The sequence below is a fragment of the Haliaeetus leucocephalus genome, unplaced genomic scaffold, assembly GCF_000737465.1.
Source record: "Haliaeetus leucocephalus isolate CR32 unplaced genomic scaffold, Haliaeetus_leucocephalus-4.0 Scaffold136, whole genome shotgun sequence".
In the NCBI taxonomy this organism is placed as follows: domain Eukaryota; kingdom Metazoa; phylum Chordata; class Aves; order Accipitriformes; family Accipitridae; genus Haliaeetus; species Haliaeetus leucocephalus.
Window position 1 is genome coordinate 2,947,354 of NW_010972572.1, and position 20,606 is coordinate 2,967,959.

The window sequence follows — 20,606 nt, forward strand, 5'->3', positions numbered from 1 at the left end:
GTTTATATTTATACAACTCCATAACTAATTCTTTAAAGTGAGAAACTCCAAACTGAAATTTATTGCCTAAGTCCTTATCTGGGAGAAGGGCTCCTAGCATCAACCTGACAATGCACATGGCAGCAAGGCCAGCAGCAGCTGTAGGAACTAGCTTTTAAGCAGGAAATATCTCCTCTGTACGTAAGAGCCAGAAGATGTTTGAAGGTAGACAAGGTTTTTTGTTTGTTTCCTGTCCCCAAAACAGATTTTCTGTTTTCCAGCCTTCCCGGGCCTGACAGGATTAGAAAGGTACTGAACAAAAGATGCCCACAGATAAAAAACTAGAAGCATTTATTGCTTTTTCTTAACATTCCAGATTTTAAGCTGCCATAGGAACCATAGCAGCTGAATTATATTTCTCCAGTGAGTAAATCCCTTAAAACCAGGTAATGCTTTTGAAAACAGGCTGTCAATTTTGCCATTAACTTATTCCCCTCTACTCCACAACACACAAATGTTCTACCCTCCTTGTATTTTTCTTACCTCTCATTTGTATTTCTTGTTGCTCCCTCTCTTTCTTGGCTTGGATGGCAAGAAGGCGCCTGCTCTTCACAGCACTTATCATATCATCAGCTTCTATTTCTACCCGGTGCTCTATTTTCATCATCTCGTTTTTTTTCTTTTCATTTCTTCCCATCATATTCTCATCTTTCCCATTCTCCTTGGTTTTGGCCACCATTTCTTTTCGCTTCTGTTTTTCTGCTCTTTTCTTGTCATTTTCTTCCTTCAAGATAGCTAGGCGCTCCTTCCACAGCTCAGCCGACGTCTGCTGCTTTGCCTCCACGTGGTCCTGCACCGAGTACGTCATTAGAATCCGGTGGCACAGTGCTCCAAGTATCCGTAATTTCTCTTCAGGAGTCAACTCAAAGAACTCCGATGTCTCCAGTTTCTCCAAGAACTCATCTTGTACTTCATTATCCTCAAAAGCTGCCAAATCCTTGCTTTCATCTACATTATCTGAGACCTCACTTTCCTCCTGCACATCTGACTTGCGTAGGCATAGGCGAACCAACTCAGAAGCAGAATGCAAAGTAAGTGGTATTTCAGAAAGCTTCATTCCTAGCTCAGCATAATCTTCAGCAATTTCATCTTGCAGCAGGGTCTGCAAGAGAATGACCAGTACTCGGTTCAAATAAAGGAAGCCTCCCTTTTCTGCGCAAAGTGCTTCCATCAGGGAAACTGCCGTAATCGGATATTGAGCATCTGGCATCAATAACCCTGAGTAACAGCTCAGGAACTCCACCACCATAGCGACATCCCCAAAGAGTGTATTAGGAAGTCCTTCTGGAGTATCAACCAGTTTAAAAGTAGGCAAGGTTTTCCCTTTAAGATCTTGGTCCTCATATCTTTTCTGTTTTTCTAGTTTTTCCTTCATCTCCTTCTCCTTCCGCTCCTTTGCTCTCTCCTTCAGTTTCTCTTTCAGCTTCTCCCTTTTCTTCTTCATGTACTCCTTTCGCTGCTCCTCTGTCATGGTGGCCCATTTCTTCCTGTGCTCTAGAAGCTCGTAGCGTTTCTGTACTAACCCTCGCAAATCCTCAGGGAGACGGGCACGATCCTCATTTGAGAGTAACCTAGCTGTTTTGGAAATGATACAGGAAAGAGCACTTTTTTTGTCTTCCCGGTCTTTGTTTTCTTTGTAATAAGCAATGAGATGGAGTGCTGCAGGAGGCAGATGTTTCTGGGGTTTGCTGGAAGACCTAGGGGTGCCTCCAGAACTCCTGGGAGCCCTGGACACCTTAGTGGTACCTTTAGCCATGTCCAGTAGTGTCATTTGTTTCATTTTCATCTTGGGGGTCTTCAAGCCTTTCCTAGGAGACTTTGATTTCCCCGATGATTTCTGCCCATTCAGAACCCTTTTGCCTCTCTGCTTTTTGTCCAAGGATTTGTTGCTGCCCTTTCCCAGTCGGCTCCTCTTTGGAATGCGAAAGTTAGAACCGAGTTTAGCAGGTGACACGATTTTCATCACCTCTTCCAGCTCCTCTTTAGGACATTTTGAATTCTTAGAGTTTTTCACCTTCAGTGGAGAGCCAATAATAGATTTCTCCAAATGCACGTGGCACCACAGAGTAGGGCTCAGTGGCTGGCCCAGGGATGATCCATCAGTTTTGGATTTCTTAGAAGGCTTTCTGTCAGGTGATCGAGAGCTCTTCCTCTTGGTTGAGGGGTTGAGAGTCATATACTAAAATTAAAGAAAGAATGATTTTATATTAATATTTAAAAATAAATAAAGGTTATATAGATCCTTTTCTGTCAATTATTTTTGCCTATGTTTATTTTTAATGTATTTTTCCAGTGAACAAGGAGTACTCAATATCTTAAGGGTGACAGGCTTCTGCAACAGCTTTCAATATTCTGCACTGTAGTCACTATGTTGGTTATGAAGTCATTAGCTCATTCCAGAAAGTTCACATTTAACTTTATAAAATGAAACACTACGAAGAATTTTAAATGTTTCCTACTACATTACATAAAACCATTTTGTTTCTACTTAAAAGGTTGTGGGAAGGCAGTTTGCCTGCAAAATATTGACATTAATTTCAAAAACTATTCCTCTGCTCAGAGATTTCTTACTGAGTCATGTAGGGTTCAGTCCTGGACCCCACCCAGCACACCACCCAGAGGAAAACTGAAGGAGCACAGAAGTGATGGGTGACAGGAGTTTAGAGACTGGTTTCTGAATTGCCTGAAAGTATCTAGAATGAAGGCAAGACAGGATTCAATTCTGAAATAACATGATTGAATATCTGACTGTTTTTCATCTGCTGAAATAACCTACATGACAGCATACTTTAAGCACAGAACAGTTTAACCCAGAGCCAAACAGAGACTGATTTCAGGACTATGTCAGCATCTCAAATTCAGTTTCAGGATGCACCCAGAATACTAATATATTTCAAGAAGTGAAAAATAAAATACAAGAATATAACCTTTAGGTTATGGATAAAATTACCAGAAAACAGGGGCTGAAAATTTGAGATTTCTTAGCAATTAAAATTCCAAAATTGCTGTGGTTAAGCACAGCAAAAGGTGCAAGCATCTAAGAAGCATTTCTTTAAGAACAGACATACAAAAATGTGATCAATTTAAGACTGCCATAGGAATATTCAGATTTTCCAGCTCATGGATGTTCCCTCTTGAAGACTTTAGTTTAAAGAGCCCTCATTAGCCCATTAGAGAAATTTTTACTGAAGATTGCACAATCACCAAATCCAGTGCCTGCATAACTTCATTCTACAAAAATTGTGTTGAAATATTTGCTGAAGAGAATTACCTAAGCCAAAAGCATCCAGCAAAGATACGAATCATGATAATTACAAATTCACAAATATTAGATCTACAACTTATACTGTATGTCCAACTATCACTTACACAAAATTATTTTGTCAGAACACTAATTCTGGATTAATAAATTCTGCATGCACTTCTCAAAATTTAAAAAAACTCAATATAAATTCAATCTCTACGCCAAGTGGGAAACAAGCTACAGAAAGTGCCACCCCTAAACATAAAGCTAAGGACTTCTGTAAGTCAAACTGAAGATTTTAGAGTTTTGTATTTTTTCTTAGTATATACTAAGGGTACACCTCCATCCCTCAATGCTCTGAATAAAAGAGTTTGTACACCACCAGCAAATACTTTAATTTCCTTAAGGCAGTGATCCCAAATACTACAGCAAGGGTAAACACAGCTCAAATATGAAGAACTTATTTTTCCTTTTAAGCAAATTTACAAGTGTTCAGAAGAGACCATAGAAGCTTGCTAGAATGAGGTGTTCTCCTCCTACTGAAGAAAAAGGGATATAGCAAATATTTCTCTTCTAGTTTTAGAACAATGCTTGACAAAGACGGAATCCATGAAAAAAGCGAGTTTATTAAATGAACAAAATAGTGCTTTCTACATCCAAAGATGAATTTTAAACCAGCAGATTTCATGATATGACATTTACTCAGTTACCAGTGTATTTGGCTGGTCATTACAAAGGGCTAGGAAAAAAAAAAACAAACATCCCTGCTACTCAGAGTATTCGGTACAAAATTTGTTGTATCTGCCATCACTCAATCAAGCACCATACAAGAACCAAGAATCATGAAGTCAAACACATCTGTGGTGGGCTGACCCTGGCTGGACGCCAGGTACCCACCAAAGCTGTTCTATCACTCCCCCTCCTCAGCTGGACAGGGGAGAGAAAATATAACAAAGAGCTTGTGGGTTGAGATAAGGACAGGAGAGATCACTCACCAATTACCGTCATGGGCGAAACAGACTCAGCCTGGGGAAAATTAACTCAATTTATTACAAATCAACCAGACTAGGGTAATGAGAAATAAAACCAAATCTCAAAACACCTTCCCTCCACCCCTCCCTTCTTCCCAGGCACAACTTCACTCCTGGATTCTCTACCAACCCCCCCTCAGCGGCACAGGGGGATGGGGAATGGGGTTTACGGTCAGTTCATCACACGTTATTTTCTGCCGCTTCATCCTCCTCAGGGGCAGGACTCATCACACTCTTCCCCTGCTCCAGTGTGGGGTCCCTCCCACGGGAGACAGTCCTCCACAAACTTCTCCAATGTGGGTCCTTCCCACGGGCTGCAGTTCTTCACAAACTGCTCAGCATGGGTCCTTTCCACGGTGTGCAGTCCTTCAGGAGCACACTGTTCCAGCATGGGTCCCCCACGGGGTCACAAGTCCTGCGAGAAAACCTGCTCCATGGGCTCCTCTCCACAGATCCGCAGGTCCTGCCAGGAGCCTGCTCCAGCGCGGGCTTCCCACGGGGTCACAGCCTCCTTCAGGAACCCACCTGCTCCAGCGTGGGGTCCTCCACAGGCTGCAGGTGGGTAACTGCTCCACCGTGGACCTCCCTGGGCTGCAGGGGGACAGCCTGCCTCACCATGGTCTTCATCACGGGCTGCAGGAGAATCTCTGCTCTGGCACCTGGAGCATCTCCTCCCCCTCCTTCTTCACTGACCTTGGCGTCTACAGGGCTGTTCCTCTTACATGTTCTCACTCCTCTCTCCAGCTGCTGTTTCTGTCTGTCCCAACCTTTCTTCCTTCTTAAAAATGTTATCACAGAGGCGTTACCACTATCGCTGATTGGCTCGGCCTTGGCCACCAGCGGGTCCGTCTCAGAGCCAGCTGGTATTGGCTCTGTCGGACACAGGGGAAGCTTCCAGCAACTTCTTACAGAAGCCACCCCTGTAACCCCCCCGCTACCAAAACCTTGCCACACAAAGCCAATACAACGTCCAACTCTTGCATTGTAACCATGAAAAAGGCCCAATAACTGACACTACCAGGCAAGGACTATAGCTCTTCCATCTGTCTTACACCAGGAAATCATGTCTCTAATCGTAGACAAGTAATGCAAACTATTGGAAAAATCAAGAAAAGGTAGTTACACCTCAAATTTTCAAAGTAGACCACTGTTTCAGACATTCAAGCTGTGTCACCTCTCAAAGGGTCAATCTTCAAAAGAGTGGGCCTTCCTGCTCTGCATCTAAGTTGATGTAAGCTTGGGAGCACCAAAATCCAACTGGCACACTGAAGTCTCTACCAATACTGTTTAAGGGTGGGGAATGGGTGAGAAAGCAGAGGAGGTACTTTTAGGAATTCTTACCTTATGTGGGTCAAGCAAGAAGTCACTAAATTTACTGGGGAGAGAGTATTTCTTCACTAACTCATCCTCCACTACCCACGGGGCATTCTCACATGTGCCGGCCCGTAGTGCGTTGTGACGGATGAAGTACCTCAGGATCTCCTTGTTGGGAGGACGCTCTGTACGGACTAAGCTATCTGCTGGTACGTTGCTGATGATCTTGGAGATAACAAACAGACAAACTGTTAACATTTAACTTCTAACCACATTACAAATACATACCATATGGCTAAAAGGAGCAAGGACAATTGTACTGCTTCATGTCCACAAACTCTTCACTTTTTCAAAGCTCTCTTGCAAAGACTCAAAACAAACAAAACAGAACTTGCAGAACCAAGATGCACAATAGAGATTGGCAGGAGATTCAGTTAGCCAAAAAAGTAAAAAACGTCACTTTATGTTGCAGATTTCTTGCCAAAGCCCACCACTTCATCTCTGACCTTCCTCCAGCTTTTGCTTACTACTAATTTCAAAGCTTTTACATATTAATGTTTATTTTGTTTTGATTTTTTTCCTGAGACCAGAGGAGTAACTCTGCAAGTGGTACTCATTAAATTGAGGTCAGCACTGCCTCTCTCGGCAAATTAGCAAAGAGATGACAAAAAGCACGCAGCAGTGCTGCAGCTACACAGAGCTTCTCGAAGCACAGCTACGTACGACACGACTGTCAGAGAAGCTCAGTTAGAACAAAAGCAGCAACTGCCGCTCATGATTTAACTAGTCTACCTCTGACCAAGTTTCATTAACTGCCTGACCAGAGATTAACAAGTTAACAGCAACCTCTCTAAAGCTACCATAGCACTGTGACTCAGCGTGTGGTACCAGGGAATTGTCAGGTGTCTCCATGCACAAAACCCAATTATGTAACAGCCAGGCTAGCCAGCCTCACAGACAACTACAGCCATCCTGCTTCCAATACCATGACCCCGGCATAAAGTACTACATTGGGCTGTATAGACACGCCAATAGTGATTATTTAATTAAACTTGCATATTCATGTTATAACAGAAAGGATTCAAATGGGCAACTCACCTTATCTTCATTTTTCAGCTTGACATCATATTTGTGTGGCAGGAATTTAGGTGGAACCCACTTCCTTTCTTCCTTCTTCAAAGAAGTGGGAAGCTTCCGAGGAGACCTACGTGCTCGATCGTCTGATAAAACAAGGTAAGACATTAAGTGTCTTAGTATTAGAGTCCAAAAAAAAAAAGTTAAAGAATCCAGATCATTGCTGGACTGGGCACCCCACCCCTTGCTATCTATACGGTGTTTGGTTAAACTAGAACATCAGGATAAAATCCCAAATCAGGTTTTAGAAATATCCTGAAGATGCAGGTTGGGAACGGAGTGCCTAAATAGCTCTGAAGTAGGAGGTAACACCTATCTTCAAGGAGTATAAAGGACCACTTGCAGTATTTAAACCCATTTCTCTACAGATGGTAAGCTGCAACTACCTGTGCAAAGGGAGAAAATGCCTGTAAAATTCATAAAGGGGGGACAGGTTTCATAACCTAGCCAGTAACCTGCTTAGGGAGCTCCTGCCAAGAGCCCTAGCTGTCTCTGCCATGCCATATTTGAAATAATTCTACTGCAGGAATTACCAACTTTAAATTAAAGTAACTTTTAAAATCATATAACTTTGGTGGCCATTAAGCGTTTTATAGTTACAAGCCCTATGTCTATGGGCTAGTTTATCTGGAGATTTTAAGCATACTTATACAACCAGTCTTTTTACTCTCAAAAGAGATGTAACTGAAAGAGTACAAAGGCATCACATCTTCTTGCCAGCTGGTGTTGAGTCTATTATTTCTATATTCAGGATGCAAATGTTAATAATTTAAGACAAAATCCAAGCTTACTGAAGAAAGCGATCCCCAAATGTTTTTATGTCTGTGGCTCAAAGAAAGCACTAAAGCAAGCATGATAGATGAGAATAATTATCTACTAAGTATATGCAGAATACAAGTAGATACTAGACCCAAGTCAGACTTTTAAATATAGATATCTATCACTGTCACATTGTAAGCCCTATAGCATTTAAGCTTCAGCAGCATTATACCCTACATGGCATAAAGCCAAGTTCTGCCCCCCTGCCTTCCAAATCAGTCACCTTGGTTAGGGAACAGATCACAGATGCTACAGGCTCACTGCACCATATACATAAATGTGCAGCTACTTCCCACATTAGTGCTACATTTCAGATAATGCAATGTAGAATCCTCTGCTCCAAGCATCACTCATTATAGAAGCTTTCCTTAAAAATAAACCCCCCTGAATTTCGTAACAGTGGTACTATGTGTGAAAGCAAACTAATCTTCTCACCGCAGGTCAGGCTGAGACATAACTTTTGCCTGCTTTGGTTCAACATTTGTATTAAAAAAATCTTGGTAGGTTCACAAATACTGAACCACGTTTTTCTGCTCAGCAGCACAATGGAAGTCGCGTACAAGACACTTCAAGCTCTGTAAAAGATCTGCTTTCAGAGATCAGTGTATTTTAAGTGGCTGAATGTTATCTTTGCTGGATGTGCGTAACACACACAGCAAGTTATATATAAAGAAATAACAATGTGTTGCTTAGTCCTGGCTCTGCCTTTGAAGGACTCTGTTAGGTTGCTGCTTCTGCAACAGGCCTGTAAGTGACCTCTCCTTTTGTGATTTACTTTCTAGATTCTAAAACTAGGGATGACTACATTGGATTCCATCTAACAGCACCTGGATGCTGGGGTTGGGGAAGAAGAAATCACTGTACATTCCTGCCTAAAGTTATTTTACAAAAAGCATACTTCATTTGTTATTGTATTGTACTGAAATAAAACTTACATTCACTACACTACTGGAACCTCTTAAAGGATCCATAGGCTGTTGTCTCCTTGTATTCACCACTTATTTTGGATTTTCGAAAGCATTATTAGGTCCAAGTACAGCTCAAGCTGCAGAACCTGCCTTCAGTAGTCCACCATCCATTTTCAGGAAAAACTAGCCTTTCCTCTCACTTCTGCAGATTTTCCAGAGTTCACTTCCTCAGCAACTAAAAATACAAAGCCACTTCAGACTGCACGTATGATGCAATAAAGCTGGTATAAAGCCTTATTTACAGCTTCTGAAGCACAGTAGACTCCTAAACAGAGACTGAAGCTCTCTTCCTCTGCCCCTTATTTCCTCCAACAAAATCAGCAAGTTTGACCCAAATATTAGTAAAAATGCTAAGGTTAACTCTGCCCCCTCGTGTGTGCACAGAAAGATACAGCTCTTACGTCACACAGTTATGCAGAGCCTGTTATGGCTTCTAAATGCCCACTCTTGCGTAGTGACCTCAACCCATCTTACTAGTGGTCAAGTATGCAAATTATTAGAATGAAAAAGTCAAAGTAACTGTGGCTAGATACCTCCAGCTACTGTACACAGCCTCCTGCAGATGCAATTCAGGGCCTGAACCCACTAAATGAAAGCAAGTCTTTACTACTTCTGTAGTATGTTGTATAAATGTAACAAATGGTACGTAGTTCTTTTAATGGACTCTGGAATATAGATTCAGTAATGAGTTTACTGTGAACTCATGTTCTATTATAACACAGAATATAAAATCATTAGCAATAAAATATCCTTTTAATAAATGCATATGCACAAGGAGAAGAGTTAAAAAGAATGAGTGCTTACTGCTTTTACTGATTACATTATGACTCTGCTAGCATCCTTTGAAGTTCATCTTTTACAGAAAGGGTAGGACAGTCCCAGTTTATAGAGACAACTAAACACAAGCCAGATAATCAGCAGAGTCAGACTGAAAAAGGCTCAGGAATCCCCATTCCTGCAGTATTCTTCCAATCTCTGAGCACTATACTGGCAGTGTCAGTAAGAGCACAGCTGAACACAGATGGTTAGAATACTGCACACCACTGAACAAAATATCATGGTAGACTTTAACACCCAAGCCCAAAAATGCTGCTGTAAATTTAGGCAGTGAGCATCTTTAAAGTAAAAGCTACTTCCTATGCCTTTTACAAGGTAGCTTGAGGGAACTACCACTCAAAAAAAATTTTTTTTTTAAAAAAGCATCCATTAGTCCCTCTCTAAGCACTATTACTGTTTCAAAGGATGAGTATAAGGCCAGACTGTTTCTGCAAAACTTTTTTTTTTTTTCTTCCTGGTTATACAGAGCATTGCAATGAAATCAAAACAGCTCATAAATTTTTCCGGTACCAATCAGAAACTGTTCACAATTATTAAGCTTGGGTCTACAGCTTGGTAGAACTTGTTTTCCACTCCTGACTTTGCTGTTAGTGGGCTGTTTTCTGAGTTTCCTCTTCTCCATATTAGAGGAGGTTATATACACCTTCCCCAGGTTTTGGAGTGACTATTAACAAATGTGAATTTTATTACATTTATGTGCATTTAAAATTAAGCTATCCAGATTAGAGCTATGCTGTGGGGTTGTTTTGGTTTTGGTTTTTTGTTTTAAAACACTTTTTGAAATCTCTTTTAAAGACTCTTATAATTCCATTTTTAAGAAGTTACACAGGACATGAAACTTTTTTTTTCCTCTTTCAACAGTACCTTCTCAGAGTCAAGAAAAGCCTTGGACATCCACTGTTTAGCTCTGCAGCAAGGAGGAACAGATATGAAAGTGGGGAACAATGTTTCAAAGCATGCTTTATTTTGAACCCTTAGAAAAAAATTAATATGCATTTTTCTGCATGAATTTTGTCTCAGCATTTGAAAATTGGAAAGGGGATAAACCAAAATAAAAAAACAAACTCATTTTTAATGTCAGCTGGGGACATGAGAGAGAATGACTGCAGAACAGGCTTTAGAACTAGAGATGTTTGTTCTGAGGATGAACATCACAGCAGAACTTTATGATTCTGCATGAACTTTTTCTGTTCCCCTTCCCCCACCCCCCCTTTTTTTTTTAAATACACTTGTTATACTTTCAAAGCTTATACATTTCATGTATAGTTTTCAGTATTACACCTTAGAATGACAGCAGATTTTCTGCTTTAAAACAGGCAAGAACAGTTGAAAGCCAACAGCACTGATGTCACCAAAGCTGCACCACTAACAATAACAGTTTCAGGATTTTCATTACATAACACTGTTTAAACATCACATATAACGTTCACAGCCCAGGCCCAAGATGTACATAAATTCAAATACTCACTTCCAGGTGCTACCTACTGGCATGCTGTCTTACTACTTACTCATACTTTCCCTCCTGCTGTCATCCTCTTTCAGGATAGCTTCCTTCTGGTTGTCCTGGGCTGCCTGGCTGGAGTTCTCCTTGTCACTGGATGGGGAATCACAGGCTCCGTCCGATTTCTTTTCTGAAGCCTCTTCATCAACCTTCTCCAGGGGATGTATTTTCACAACTTTCACAGGCAACATTTTCTCCTTACCAACCTGCACAGAAATATTGATGGAAACTGAACCTGAGCAAGACACGTGAGCTAATGAGCTTTAACATTACAAGGAAGGAAAAAAAGCAGCTAAGATGACCTAATTTGGCAAAACACCTAATTGATATCCACCTTGAGAGAAGCCCATGATCCCTCTCATGAAACAATTACAGGATTTAATTCTACTACTCCTACCTGGAAGTTCTGTACAAATTGCTAAGAGAGAACTGCCAACCCACAAGTTTTTCCAAGCGTTTAATAATCCTGCTTTCTCAGCCTAAGGAAAGAGTGTGTGTACAAGGTGCAAGCATGTTCTTCTCAGCAGCCCCAGTTGAGAGAATACGTCCTAAACAGGTTGCTAACAGAGAATGTTTTATAACTTTCTGTTATTTTTAACAAGTTTGAGATTTTCCCATTATTCCCAGTTTTGAAGGGAATTTTCTAATCACTAGAGCATCGATAGAGATTTGTAAGCAGTTGACTTCCAGCTACCTTAGTTTAAGACTACTACTCCTTCTGGGAACATGGTAGGTGAAAAGACTACAGCAGATTTTAATTTTTAACGTATTTTAATTAAAACATGTATTTTTATATATACTTAAGTATATACACAGGCCATCATATATTTAAGCAGTATAACAAATATATCTGTATTCCCCCCTCCCCGATCAGTCATTTTTCTCTTGCCATCAGTATGGGTCATCCACATGCATCTGCTTATGGAACCATTTTGCATTCAAAAGCAGGTGTTGCCACTGGGATTCTACAGAAAAGAAATTCTGACCATCTTTCTGATAATGTAAGTGGGTAACATATTCTTCTCATCTCCTGCCTTTAGATATCCAAAATTAGCTCTGGGACAAAATGCAAAGCAGATACTTACCTCAAAGTCACACTCTTCTCCCACTGCAAATTTGGTCATGATCTCCAGCCAAGCTGCATCCACCAACTTCTCCAAAGATACAGTGTTGTGGTGAACTATTTCCAGTACCAGTTTCTCATACCAGGTGGGGAACTCCTCCTTCAAGCTGAGCAAGCACATAAGAAGTTTTCATTATTCAGGGAATAAAAGCCAAAATGCAAAGTAGCCTCCCATTTTGCAATTCCAGGAACACTAACAGCCAGGACAACGTTTGAGGTAGATGCCACATTAGCATGCAAACATCCAAGAGCTTTTTGGTGCTCTTCCCCCAGCACCCTCCCAAAGCATTAATTGGCATGACAATACAAATTGTACTTGTCCTTCCCAGAAGGAGCACCATAAAGCATTCTGGAAGAGCAGCACTGACAGTGAACCCCTTCTTGCTGGTTATTACTGCCTCTCTATTAGATGTTAAATATATACCAAGACCGTGTCATTATTCTGGGGCTTGTTACTTTTAAGTTTTTGCTTCCAACAATAACACGATGCTGATGAACATTTAGCATTTCTTTCTTCCTAAACAGAATGCTAACAAAGTGACAAAGATAGAGGCAGGCTTACACGATCAAATTATCTTTCCAGAGAAAAATATTTAATGTGTTCCACCACATTATGATCTTCAAACTTTCTCATTCAAAGAAGAGGAAGGACTGTTACAAATTTACTTGACTGATTTTCTTTCTAAAAGGTCAGTTAGCTGATAGGAGTACTAAGCAATATATTGCATAAAGCTTTCTGGCTAAAAAGTAAAGTCTGTTTCAAGTTACTGTAAGGAGGAAGAAAATACTCCATTTTTCCAAAACCCTTTTAGCTTCGCAGACTCAGGGACCCATTGCTGACAATCTTCAGCCTTGTTTGCTGTTCTACAGCTGCCATGAACAAATTTATCCCTTCAGCAAACTGCCTAAATGAACTTTGTTTTTATTCAGACTAGTATCAGGTATTAAAGCAGCCAGCAAACCACCTGGGAAGCTTTTAATCCCATTTCAAAGAGAGAAGACCAAAATCTCATTTCACAGAGTCTTTTTTTCCCCCCATTTAGAGAGACTATAGCTAAATTTGTTATTGAGAAAGCTTCCGCTTACATTTCATTTACATTTCTTAATGTGTTCAGAAGTGGCCAACCAATCCAACATTGTTAACCAAAAGTAAGCGACACTAGACCACTGTTTTTTTGACTCAGGATTATAAATTTATCAAGCTGGCTCTGCAACCTCCTCTCAAAACAACAACACTAGGGAGGAAAGACTGAAGACAGCAGTACTTCAACCCTCACAGAAATCAGGACTATTGCCAAATAGGTTTCTTATTTGTTGCCTTTAAGGATGTGATTAACCTCAAACGATGGGGAATTTCTCCTTAGGCTAAGGCTATTAACTCTTTTGCCAATGAATCAGAAATGTGCATTCTTCATGAAAGCGGGGCAGCAGAAAATTTCACCTCTTGGGTAGTACTGCTGACAATCTCCCCAGTTAACACAGGAAAAAAACGTCATAGAAGTCCAAGTCATCAATTCATGGAACGGAGAAACATGCCATTTGTTTGGCATAAATCCTACAATTTGGTAATCACAAAGTCAGTCCATATATGTTGGTTGAGCCAAGGACTTGCACCTTTACAGAAAATTCACTTCTAAGGCAAGCATCACGCTGAACCTCAACCAAGGATTCAGGGCCTGTGCTGTGTGCTAGAGGGGGAGTCAGGGACATAGCAGCCCAGAGGAACACTGGTGGTCTGAACATAGTAATGACTCTTGCTGTTTTCCCTTTGTTCTTTATTGTTTCAAGCAGAGCAGATCCCTAAAATCTCACTCCAAAGTAATTTTTTTTATGTAGTACAACAACTGATTCCAATGCAGATCTGGAAAAAATAATTACAGATGTGGACGTGGCTGATGTGAAACACTTCAACGACCTCTTTTACTGTATTTTTACTTTAGCTCCTCCAAGATTTATTCCCCCCCCCCCGTCTGAAAAATTCCCATTACTCAAGGGGCTTTAAAATAAGCTAAGTATCGTATGCTGAACTATTTTGGTTCAAATAATACCAAGATACAGCACTAAATAAGTACATTACATTACTCAACTGCATTAGTGATGGCATCAAATTTGGACTTAATTTGCTTTCAACTCCAGAATCCCCAGATCTACTTACAGCCAGTAAAAAGCTGGTTACCTCACCTCATAAACTAGCAATCACATATCATTCCCAAGTCCACTCTTCTGCCCCAATGCCTAAAGATAGACACATACCAATTTCTTCACTGGTACTTACAGCTCAGCAACTTCCTGCTCCTCCTCCCAAGCCTCTTTGTGTGTCAGCTGGCTGCTTCCTGTGCTTTTGCATGTCCATATTCGTTCGCTGTACCTCTCTAAACGTGCTTCATACTCTCTGTAGAAGTGGCAGCTCAGGAAAACAGGATTTATGCAGTGGAGAGCATAATCACAGTAGCACAAGACAATCAAATTCAATTAAACCCGTCCTATCGGAGTGCACAAAGGCTGAAGATCACTACAGTACAATTTGACCCTATGTCTACCATGGAGATGCTGCGTTAAATCCAATAGGTTTTCAGACCAGGATGCACTGGAGCTTTCTGCAGCTGAAATGCCCATCCTGTTTGGCACTGGCATGCAGAAGGTGCCACACCACTATCAGTTCAGCTGAACTGCACAAGGGGAATACATACAGCTGAGTTTCGTGGCATTGCTAAGTTGTGGCATTGCTAAGTTGCTTTTCAGCTTTTCCAGTCTGATTCACTAGAAAACAGCACAAACATCACAGGCACGTGCCGGAGACATGGCACGGACCACCACTAAATGCCTGACAGTAACTGTTGGGGAACTACTATTACTAATGCCTTAGGGTGGTGTTACAAACTCTAGATGCAAATTACCAGTCTACCCAGTACCCCCAATCTTTTGGGGAAAAAAACCAAAAGCTTTGAAACCAAAAATCACTAGAAAGGTCGCCTTTCCTCTGGCTTCCAACAAAAGCAGCCCTCCTGCATCAGCACAACATGAGGATCTTCCTCACCACCACCATCACCTGCTTCCCATATCACAACCAGCCTCAAGGTTAAGTTATTCTGGCTGTTAGGATTAATGGGTGCACGGGCAAGTCACCGTGGTGCAGACAGCATTATTAATTACAGCATTAGCTACTCTGTTGTAAGCATCTGTGGCTGTGCTCTACCCATTCCACCTAAGTGGTAATTAACTGTCAGCGTAAACAGATATAAGCTACTTCATACTTTCTATGGATAGAACATGTACAGGCACAATTATCAGAAAAGCTAGCACAGTGTAAATCCACACCAATTTACCCTGTGGCAGCCTGCTTAAGTTGCCATATGCTTACCGATGGTAACTTAAGTGGAGAAATTATAAGAGAGGCAAGAAAAGCATCTTTCCCTTCTCCTGCAGTGTGCTCTCCAGCAGAAAAGCAAGCACAGAGTACAAAGCATACTTGTAACAACTACAGTGGCTCAGCCTGCTGCAGCGCAAGTGCTAATTATGAGAGTCTCTGTGGGAACAAGCAGATTGCTCCACACTCCTGCGAAGGCAGAGCCACCAGCCACAGCAAATCACCCATCATATCCTGCATACGCTTTGCCTTTCAAGAAAATTTTAGTGCAACTAACCTATTTGTGTTTTATTATTATTACTACTTCTTTTTTTTTTTAAAGATTCCTATTAGTAAGCCAAATTACAACTCCAACAAAGCCAATTTTCTTGGACATTTCTTCACAGCCCCAAGGTAAAGCACAAGGTACAGAAGCTGCACTGTGGACATTGATATACAGGTATCTTGCAGCCACAGCAACTGGTGCTATGCAAGAATACAAGCCAGGAACAGAGCCACCTCCAGAGGAGGCTGCCACTGCTGACAGTATTCCTGCTGCCTGGAGCACGTCTTAAAACCAAGGAGAAATCCTGCGGTTCCCCAGCTTTCCCTGCTTGTGGAGTCTCCTGCTCTTCAGTGGATGACCAGCGATCTGACAAGTCATCACCCCACTAAGTTTTGAGCCCTTTGGCCAATTCACACCCCTCCCTGAGGTTTCAAAGATGCTTAAGTTTCCATAGAAACGAGAGGTGCTACAGGGCAGGGGCAAGAAGCGTCATCCCTGCGGTGGGGCAGTGGCATGGAGTAACCACAGCTTACAGAGGAACTCATCTGCACAGCACCACCAACCACACCAGAAGTGTGATTTTAACAAATTTTTGTAGTGATACTGAGCTAGGAGGAAAATAAAATAATTTTAAAAAATCAAACAAGAAACCAGGAGTCCTCCTCGTATTTACAGCAATTAACCACTTTCATAATGACTAAATTGCAACCATACTACTACTCCTTCCTATGTCTTTCCCACAAAAAGAAGAGTTAAAAGCAAATTCACTTGCAGTAGACAGGAGCCTAAACACACAAGCAACAGCAGTCTTAGCTTCATTCAGCAACCCCATCTTCACTCTCCCCCTAGGCTTTCCTTCTGTGCATCCATGGACACAACCTAGATACGACAACTCGCAGCTGCCATAACACGAGTGCTAAAGGAAAGACACACTTCTTAAGGTTCAGGACATTGCCTTAATAAACCTTCAGCAGTCTAACTATAAACAAATATTTGAGATATGGCTGGGAAATAAAATTATGGTCTACTCCCCTCCTACATTTATCAACTTTCTTCTCTCTAGACCTGTGAGAAGATTCCTTTCCTTCCAGCAAGGATAGCAAATAAATGCTGATCTCCATTGAAAAATTATTTAAAGATACATTTTTTTCCTAACACCATTTCCCATATTAACAGGAAGATCCATGAGAATTTTCCCTAAGAATTTTCCCTTCCTTATAAACACCTACGAGAACAGGCTTAATCATACCATATCAGGACCCATATTTTTCAGATGAACACTGAATTTAAAACCAGCAGGTATAGCAATTTCCCTGTCCAGCTCAGCCTTGCCTCTCAAATGCAATTTAATTCCACCTACAGCTGGTCAGCTCATCTAACACTGACCCCTAGACACATTCCTTAACGAGCACTCAAGACTCATGCCCACACTGCCTTTGTGCTCTGCCATAAGCTCCCAAGCCAGGTTCTGCTTTGAAATCCTGGGGCCAGCACAAAGCCAAAAGGCAGGAGGATGTTTTTGCAGTTTACTATAGCTCAAACTTTCCACTACATGTAGGGTTTTTGTCCTTTCCACTCAGATTGGAAACAAACCCAAGAAATTTCAGACTGTTCAGCAGGACTGATTTAGGACTACAAGTGAGGGCTTACTGGTATGTCATAACAAACCCACCTCTCTACACAGTTGGAGCTGTCATTCCCACAAATTCCCAACACAATAATAAATAAAAAACCCTGGACACCAGCTACTTGTGAACATTCCCCCAAAAGCCATGAATAACACACATGTTAAATTAAACAGCTGACTACCCACTGTGTAACAGTTAATACATCACATCTGTTTGCATCACACTGAAGATTACTTAACACTGAAAGGCAGAAAACAAAGTCACAGTAAAAACAAGGGATGCTTTTAAAGAAAAATGTTTAAAGTAAACAAGCTAACCACTGCGCAAGGCGACTATTGAGCAGATACAAAGTCTACTTCTTCCTGGGTTATTGATGCTCTCCCAGAAATTACTATCATTTCCAAAATAGCTTTAGAGTATCTTAATTGTTTTTACTTGTATTAGCCAAGAAGGCAAATTTACCAGGAAGGTCGGGACATTTTTAAGACACTACTTCCTGGGTGGGTGACAAAGTTCTCCTAGAACTGCAGAGCATGACACAACCCTGCTTTGGTGCTGCCATCTTTAACTGCTGCCAGTTTAACTGGCTCATGTCACATGTGAAGATGTGAACGACAGCCTTTAACTTGCATGCCAAACATGGCCCGATTCCTCATGTTCGTATGAGAATTATGTTCTGCTTACCATACAAAAACACTAAAGACAGAGAGCAAGCTTTTCTCTGGAGAGGAAAGCAACATAACTTCCCTAAACTGTACACTGATGGCTGAAGGAAAGCTTTGGCTGGAATAGTCCTCACCAGTCCAGGCACCCTTATTGAGCTGGCAGCGCGGTTTTCCAAACAGCTGCTGGTATAGCAGAACACACACTGCAGCAGTCCCACATGCTAACGGAAGAGATGACCTGCTCACCAGGGAACAAATTTGGTGTTTGGCTCAGTACATGTGCCACAGACCAGGTGCACAGGTGACACAAACCAGACAAGACCATACCACACGTGAAGCATTTGCCTGACACCCCACATATCTGAGAGCAGATCCTACAGAGCTCCTGCAAGGACAAGTCTATCTCTGACTGCCCAGCCATCCCTCCCATCCCCACATCCACACAATTAGCAAGGCTCACTCCTGCGTCAGACACCAGAAGCCCAAGGCTTCGCCAGGAGCAATGGGCTCTACACAGCATGGTTTCTCCTAAAAGGTTTTCATGGGATTTGGCAGCCAAAGGAAGCCACATAAAGCTACAAAGAAGTATCAGACCCAAATAACCACCTGAGCTCTGATGACCACCCTGTCCATCTGTCCACTGGTGCTGGACACTTTCTTAACACATGTCCATGAGCCAGACATCTCTCCTCATATACAATACCCCAATCTCCACTTTTTGTTCAACCCAATCTACAGCTGCAAATCCTAACAAAAAAGAAAAAAACAAAACACCAAAACAGAAGAGTCTTAAGAACTTTTTATGTCTTTCCAATACCTCATTTGTAGCTGTGCAGTACAAGAACCTGTACACCCTTTAGAGGAAGAGGTGATCAACAGTTTTGCAAGGTGGAAAAGAAAAGTTCTGCAGACAATGTTCTGCCAGGCCTCAGCATAAATGACACCAAGCACTGCTCTGGGTGAGGACTCAGGTACTTCTTGACACAGCCCCTCTGCAGGCTGTTCCCATCCACAAGAGAAGTAACCAAAAAAAACCCCCTCCAAGTCTTCCTTAGGTAACACCTCCCTTCAACTTACTGACTCATTTGCAATTTTCTGTTCCACTTTTTGCTTAGCTTATATTATACATGGTCAACAAAGCAAGATAAACCCAACATGACTTAGTTTCTCTTTTTAGCTTCATGACGTCTATCTGCCAAGATGAACTTTCCAGAACGTGCTAGGCTGACTCCCACAACACCCCATGAAGTACTTTCTCCAAGAGAAGAGCATCTCTCTAGAACCTCAGTGCTTGCATTGGTTTCCTCTTTCCTTCTGACCCTTTCGCTAATGCCATCCCCTCTGAGGATGAGAAACCATCCCTTTTTTTCCTTAATGTTAATACCACCCAAGTATCTGCAGAAACACGTCCTCCATCTACTCACAGATCCACAAGAGCCATACCGATAAGACTGGTGCTCTCAGAAGGTGCCCCATAACTCCTCTGTGCTGTTCCTACAAGGCAGATGAACCTTAAAGCCACATCTTCTTTTACAGAAGTAGTAATTAGGCTTAGACTCTGTCTTTTCAATCACTGATCGTTCCTCATAGGGAAAGAGAAAGAACAGGTCTCTGCCTGGTCAGATGGATGACTGAGCTACTTTCAGTTTGCACACATCACAATAGCAGGTTTTCGAGTCACAGACTGAATGGCTTAATTTAAAATACTGTTAAAAAGCAAGTATCTAACACTCTACCCAGTCTCATTTTATTGGGCTGAATGCATTAGCAATGCCTATCTGCACCCAGATATGCATTTCCTCTTCAAAAGCTACCTAATCCTTCCTAGGGGCTTTCATTGGCTGTTCTTCACACTGAAGTAACAAGACACTCTCCACTACACAGGTCTGTATAAGTTCTGGAGTCCCTTTGTCTTCTGCATCACTAAGATTTCAGAGGTATGTTCCTGTATTCATGCATTTCTGTCTCACTTCCAGTCCTTCCTTCACTCCTCAATTCCTCAGATTTTGATCCTTATAACACAAACAACAAACCAGCCTCCTGAAGTAGCAGTTCGCAGGTTACAGCGCAGAAGACCTGCCCCTCCAGCCCTGCTGGGGACCTGAACAGTAACTCTGCCTTCGTGCCTGCACATCAGCTGTGACAGTTTGCTGCCCTGCCCATGTCCACTTCCAGCCGCTCAAGGACTGTCACACGCTGACTGACGTGGAATCATTAAAAAAAAAAAAAAAATGTTTTTCACGCTAAAGCAGCCCAGAAGAAGATACTCACATTCAGCACGAAAACCTGGGCTCTCCGCAGGTGAGCTGCTTCTGCCACTATTTTATTCTCCTTTCCGTGGGAGTCTCCAGTGTCAATGCCACCCCTCACGCCCGGGATACACACCTCGAATTTGTACTGCAACCCCCCTCGAGAACTGCCGCCGCGCTAATTACATTAATCAACCCCTACCCACCGGTGTCCGTTGAACACGCAGCCGGCTCCCTTTACCCGTTAGTTTCTCTCCACGGCCGCGCCGCCTCAGAGCGCTCCGGCCCCGCGGAGCTGCTGTCCCCGCTCCCCCCGCCTCGCCTTCCATCCGCCTGGAACTGCGTCAGACACCGGATCAGAAACTTGGCGGGGAACGACCGCCCGCCGGCCGGGCCGGGCCGGGCTCCCCTCACGGGCCGGG

General features: G+C 42.2%; 1 protein-coding gene across 5 annotated transcripts in view; it reads right to left on the reverse strand.

The window, feature by feature from the left end:
* BAZ1B (bromodomain adjacent to zinc finger domain, 1B) overlaps positions 1 to 20,606 on the reverse strand; it is a 51,347-nt gene that overhangs the window by 30,302 nt on the left and 439 nt on the right. For all 5 annotated transcript variants that reach the window (XM_010585952.1, XM_010585951.1, XM_010585950.1 and 2 more), the window contains exons 2-7: positions 14,286 to 14,402; positions 11,973 to 12,117; positions 10,895 to 11,093; positions 6,727 to 6,848; positions 5,656 to 5,853; positions 523 to 2,218 (exon numbers count right to left, since the gene is read on the reverse strand). In XM_010585952.1, coding sequence (XP_010584254.1) covers positions 523 to 2,218; positions 5,656 to 5,853; positions 6,727 to 6,848; positions 10,895 to 11,093; positions 11,973 to 12,117; positions 14,286 to 14,402 — 2,477 coding nt within the window. The remainder of the gene's footprint in view (positions 1 to 522; positions 2,219 to 5,655; positions 5,854 to 6,726; positions 6,849 to 10,894; positions 11,094 to 11,972; positions 12,118 to 14,285; positions 14,403 to 20,606) is intronic.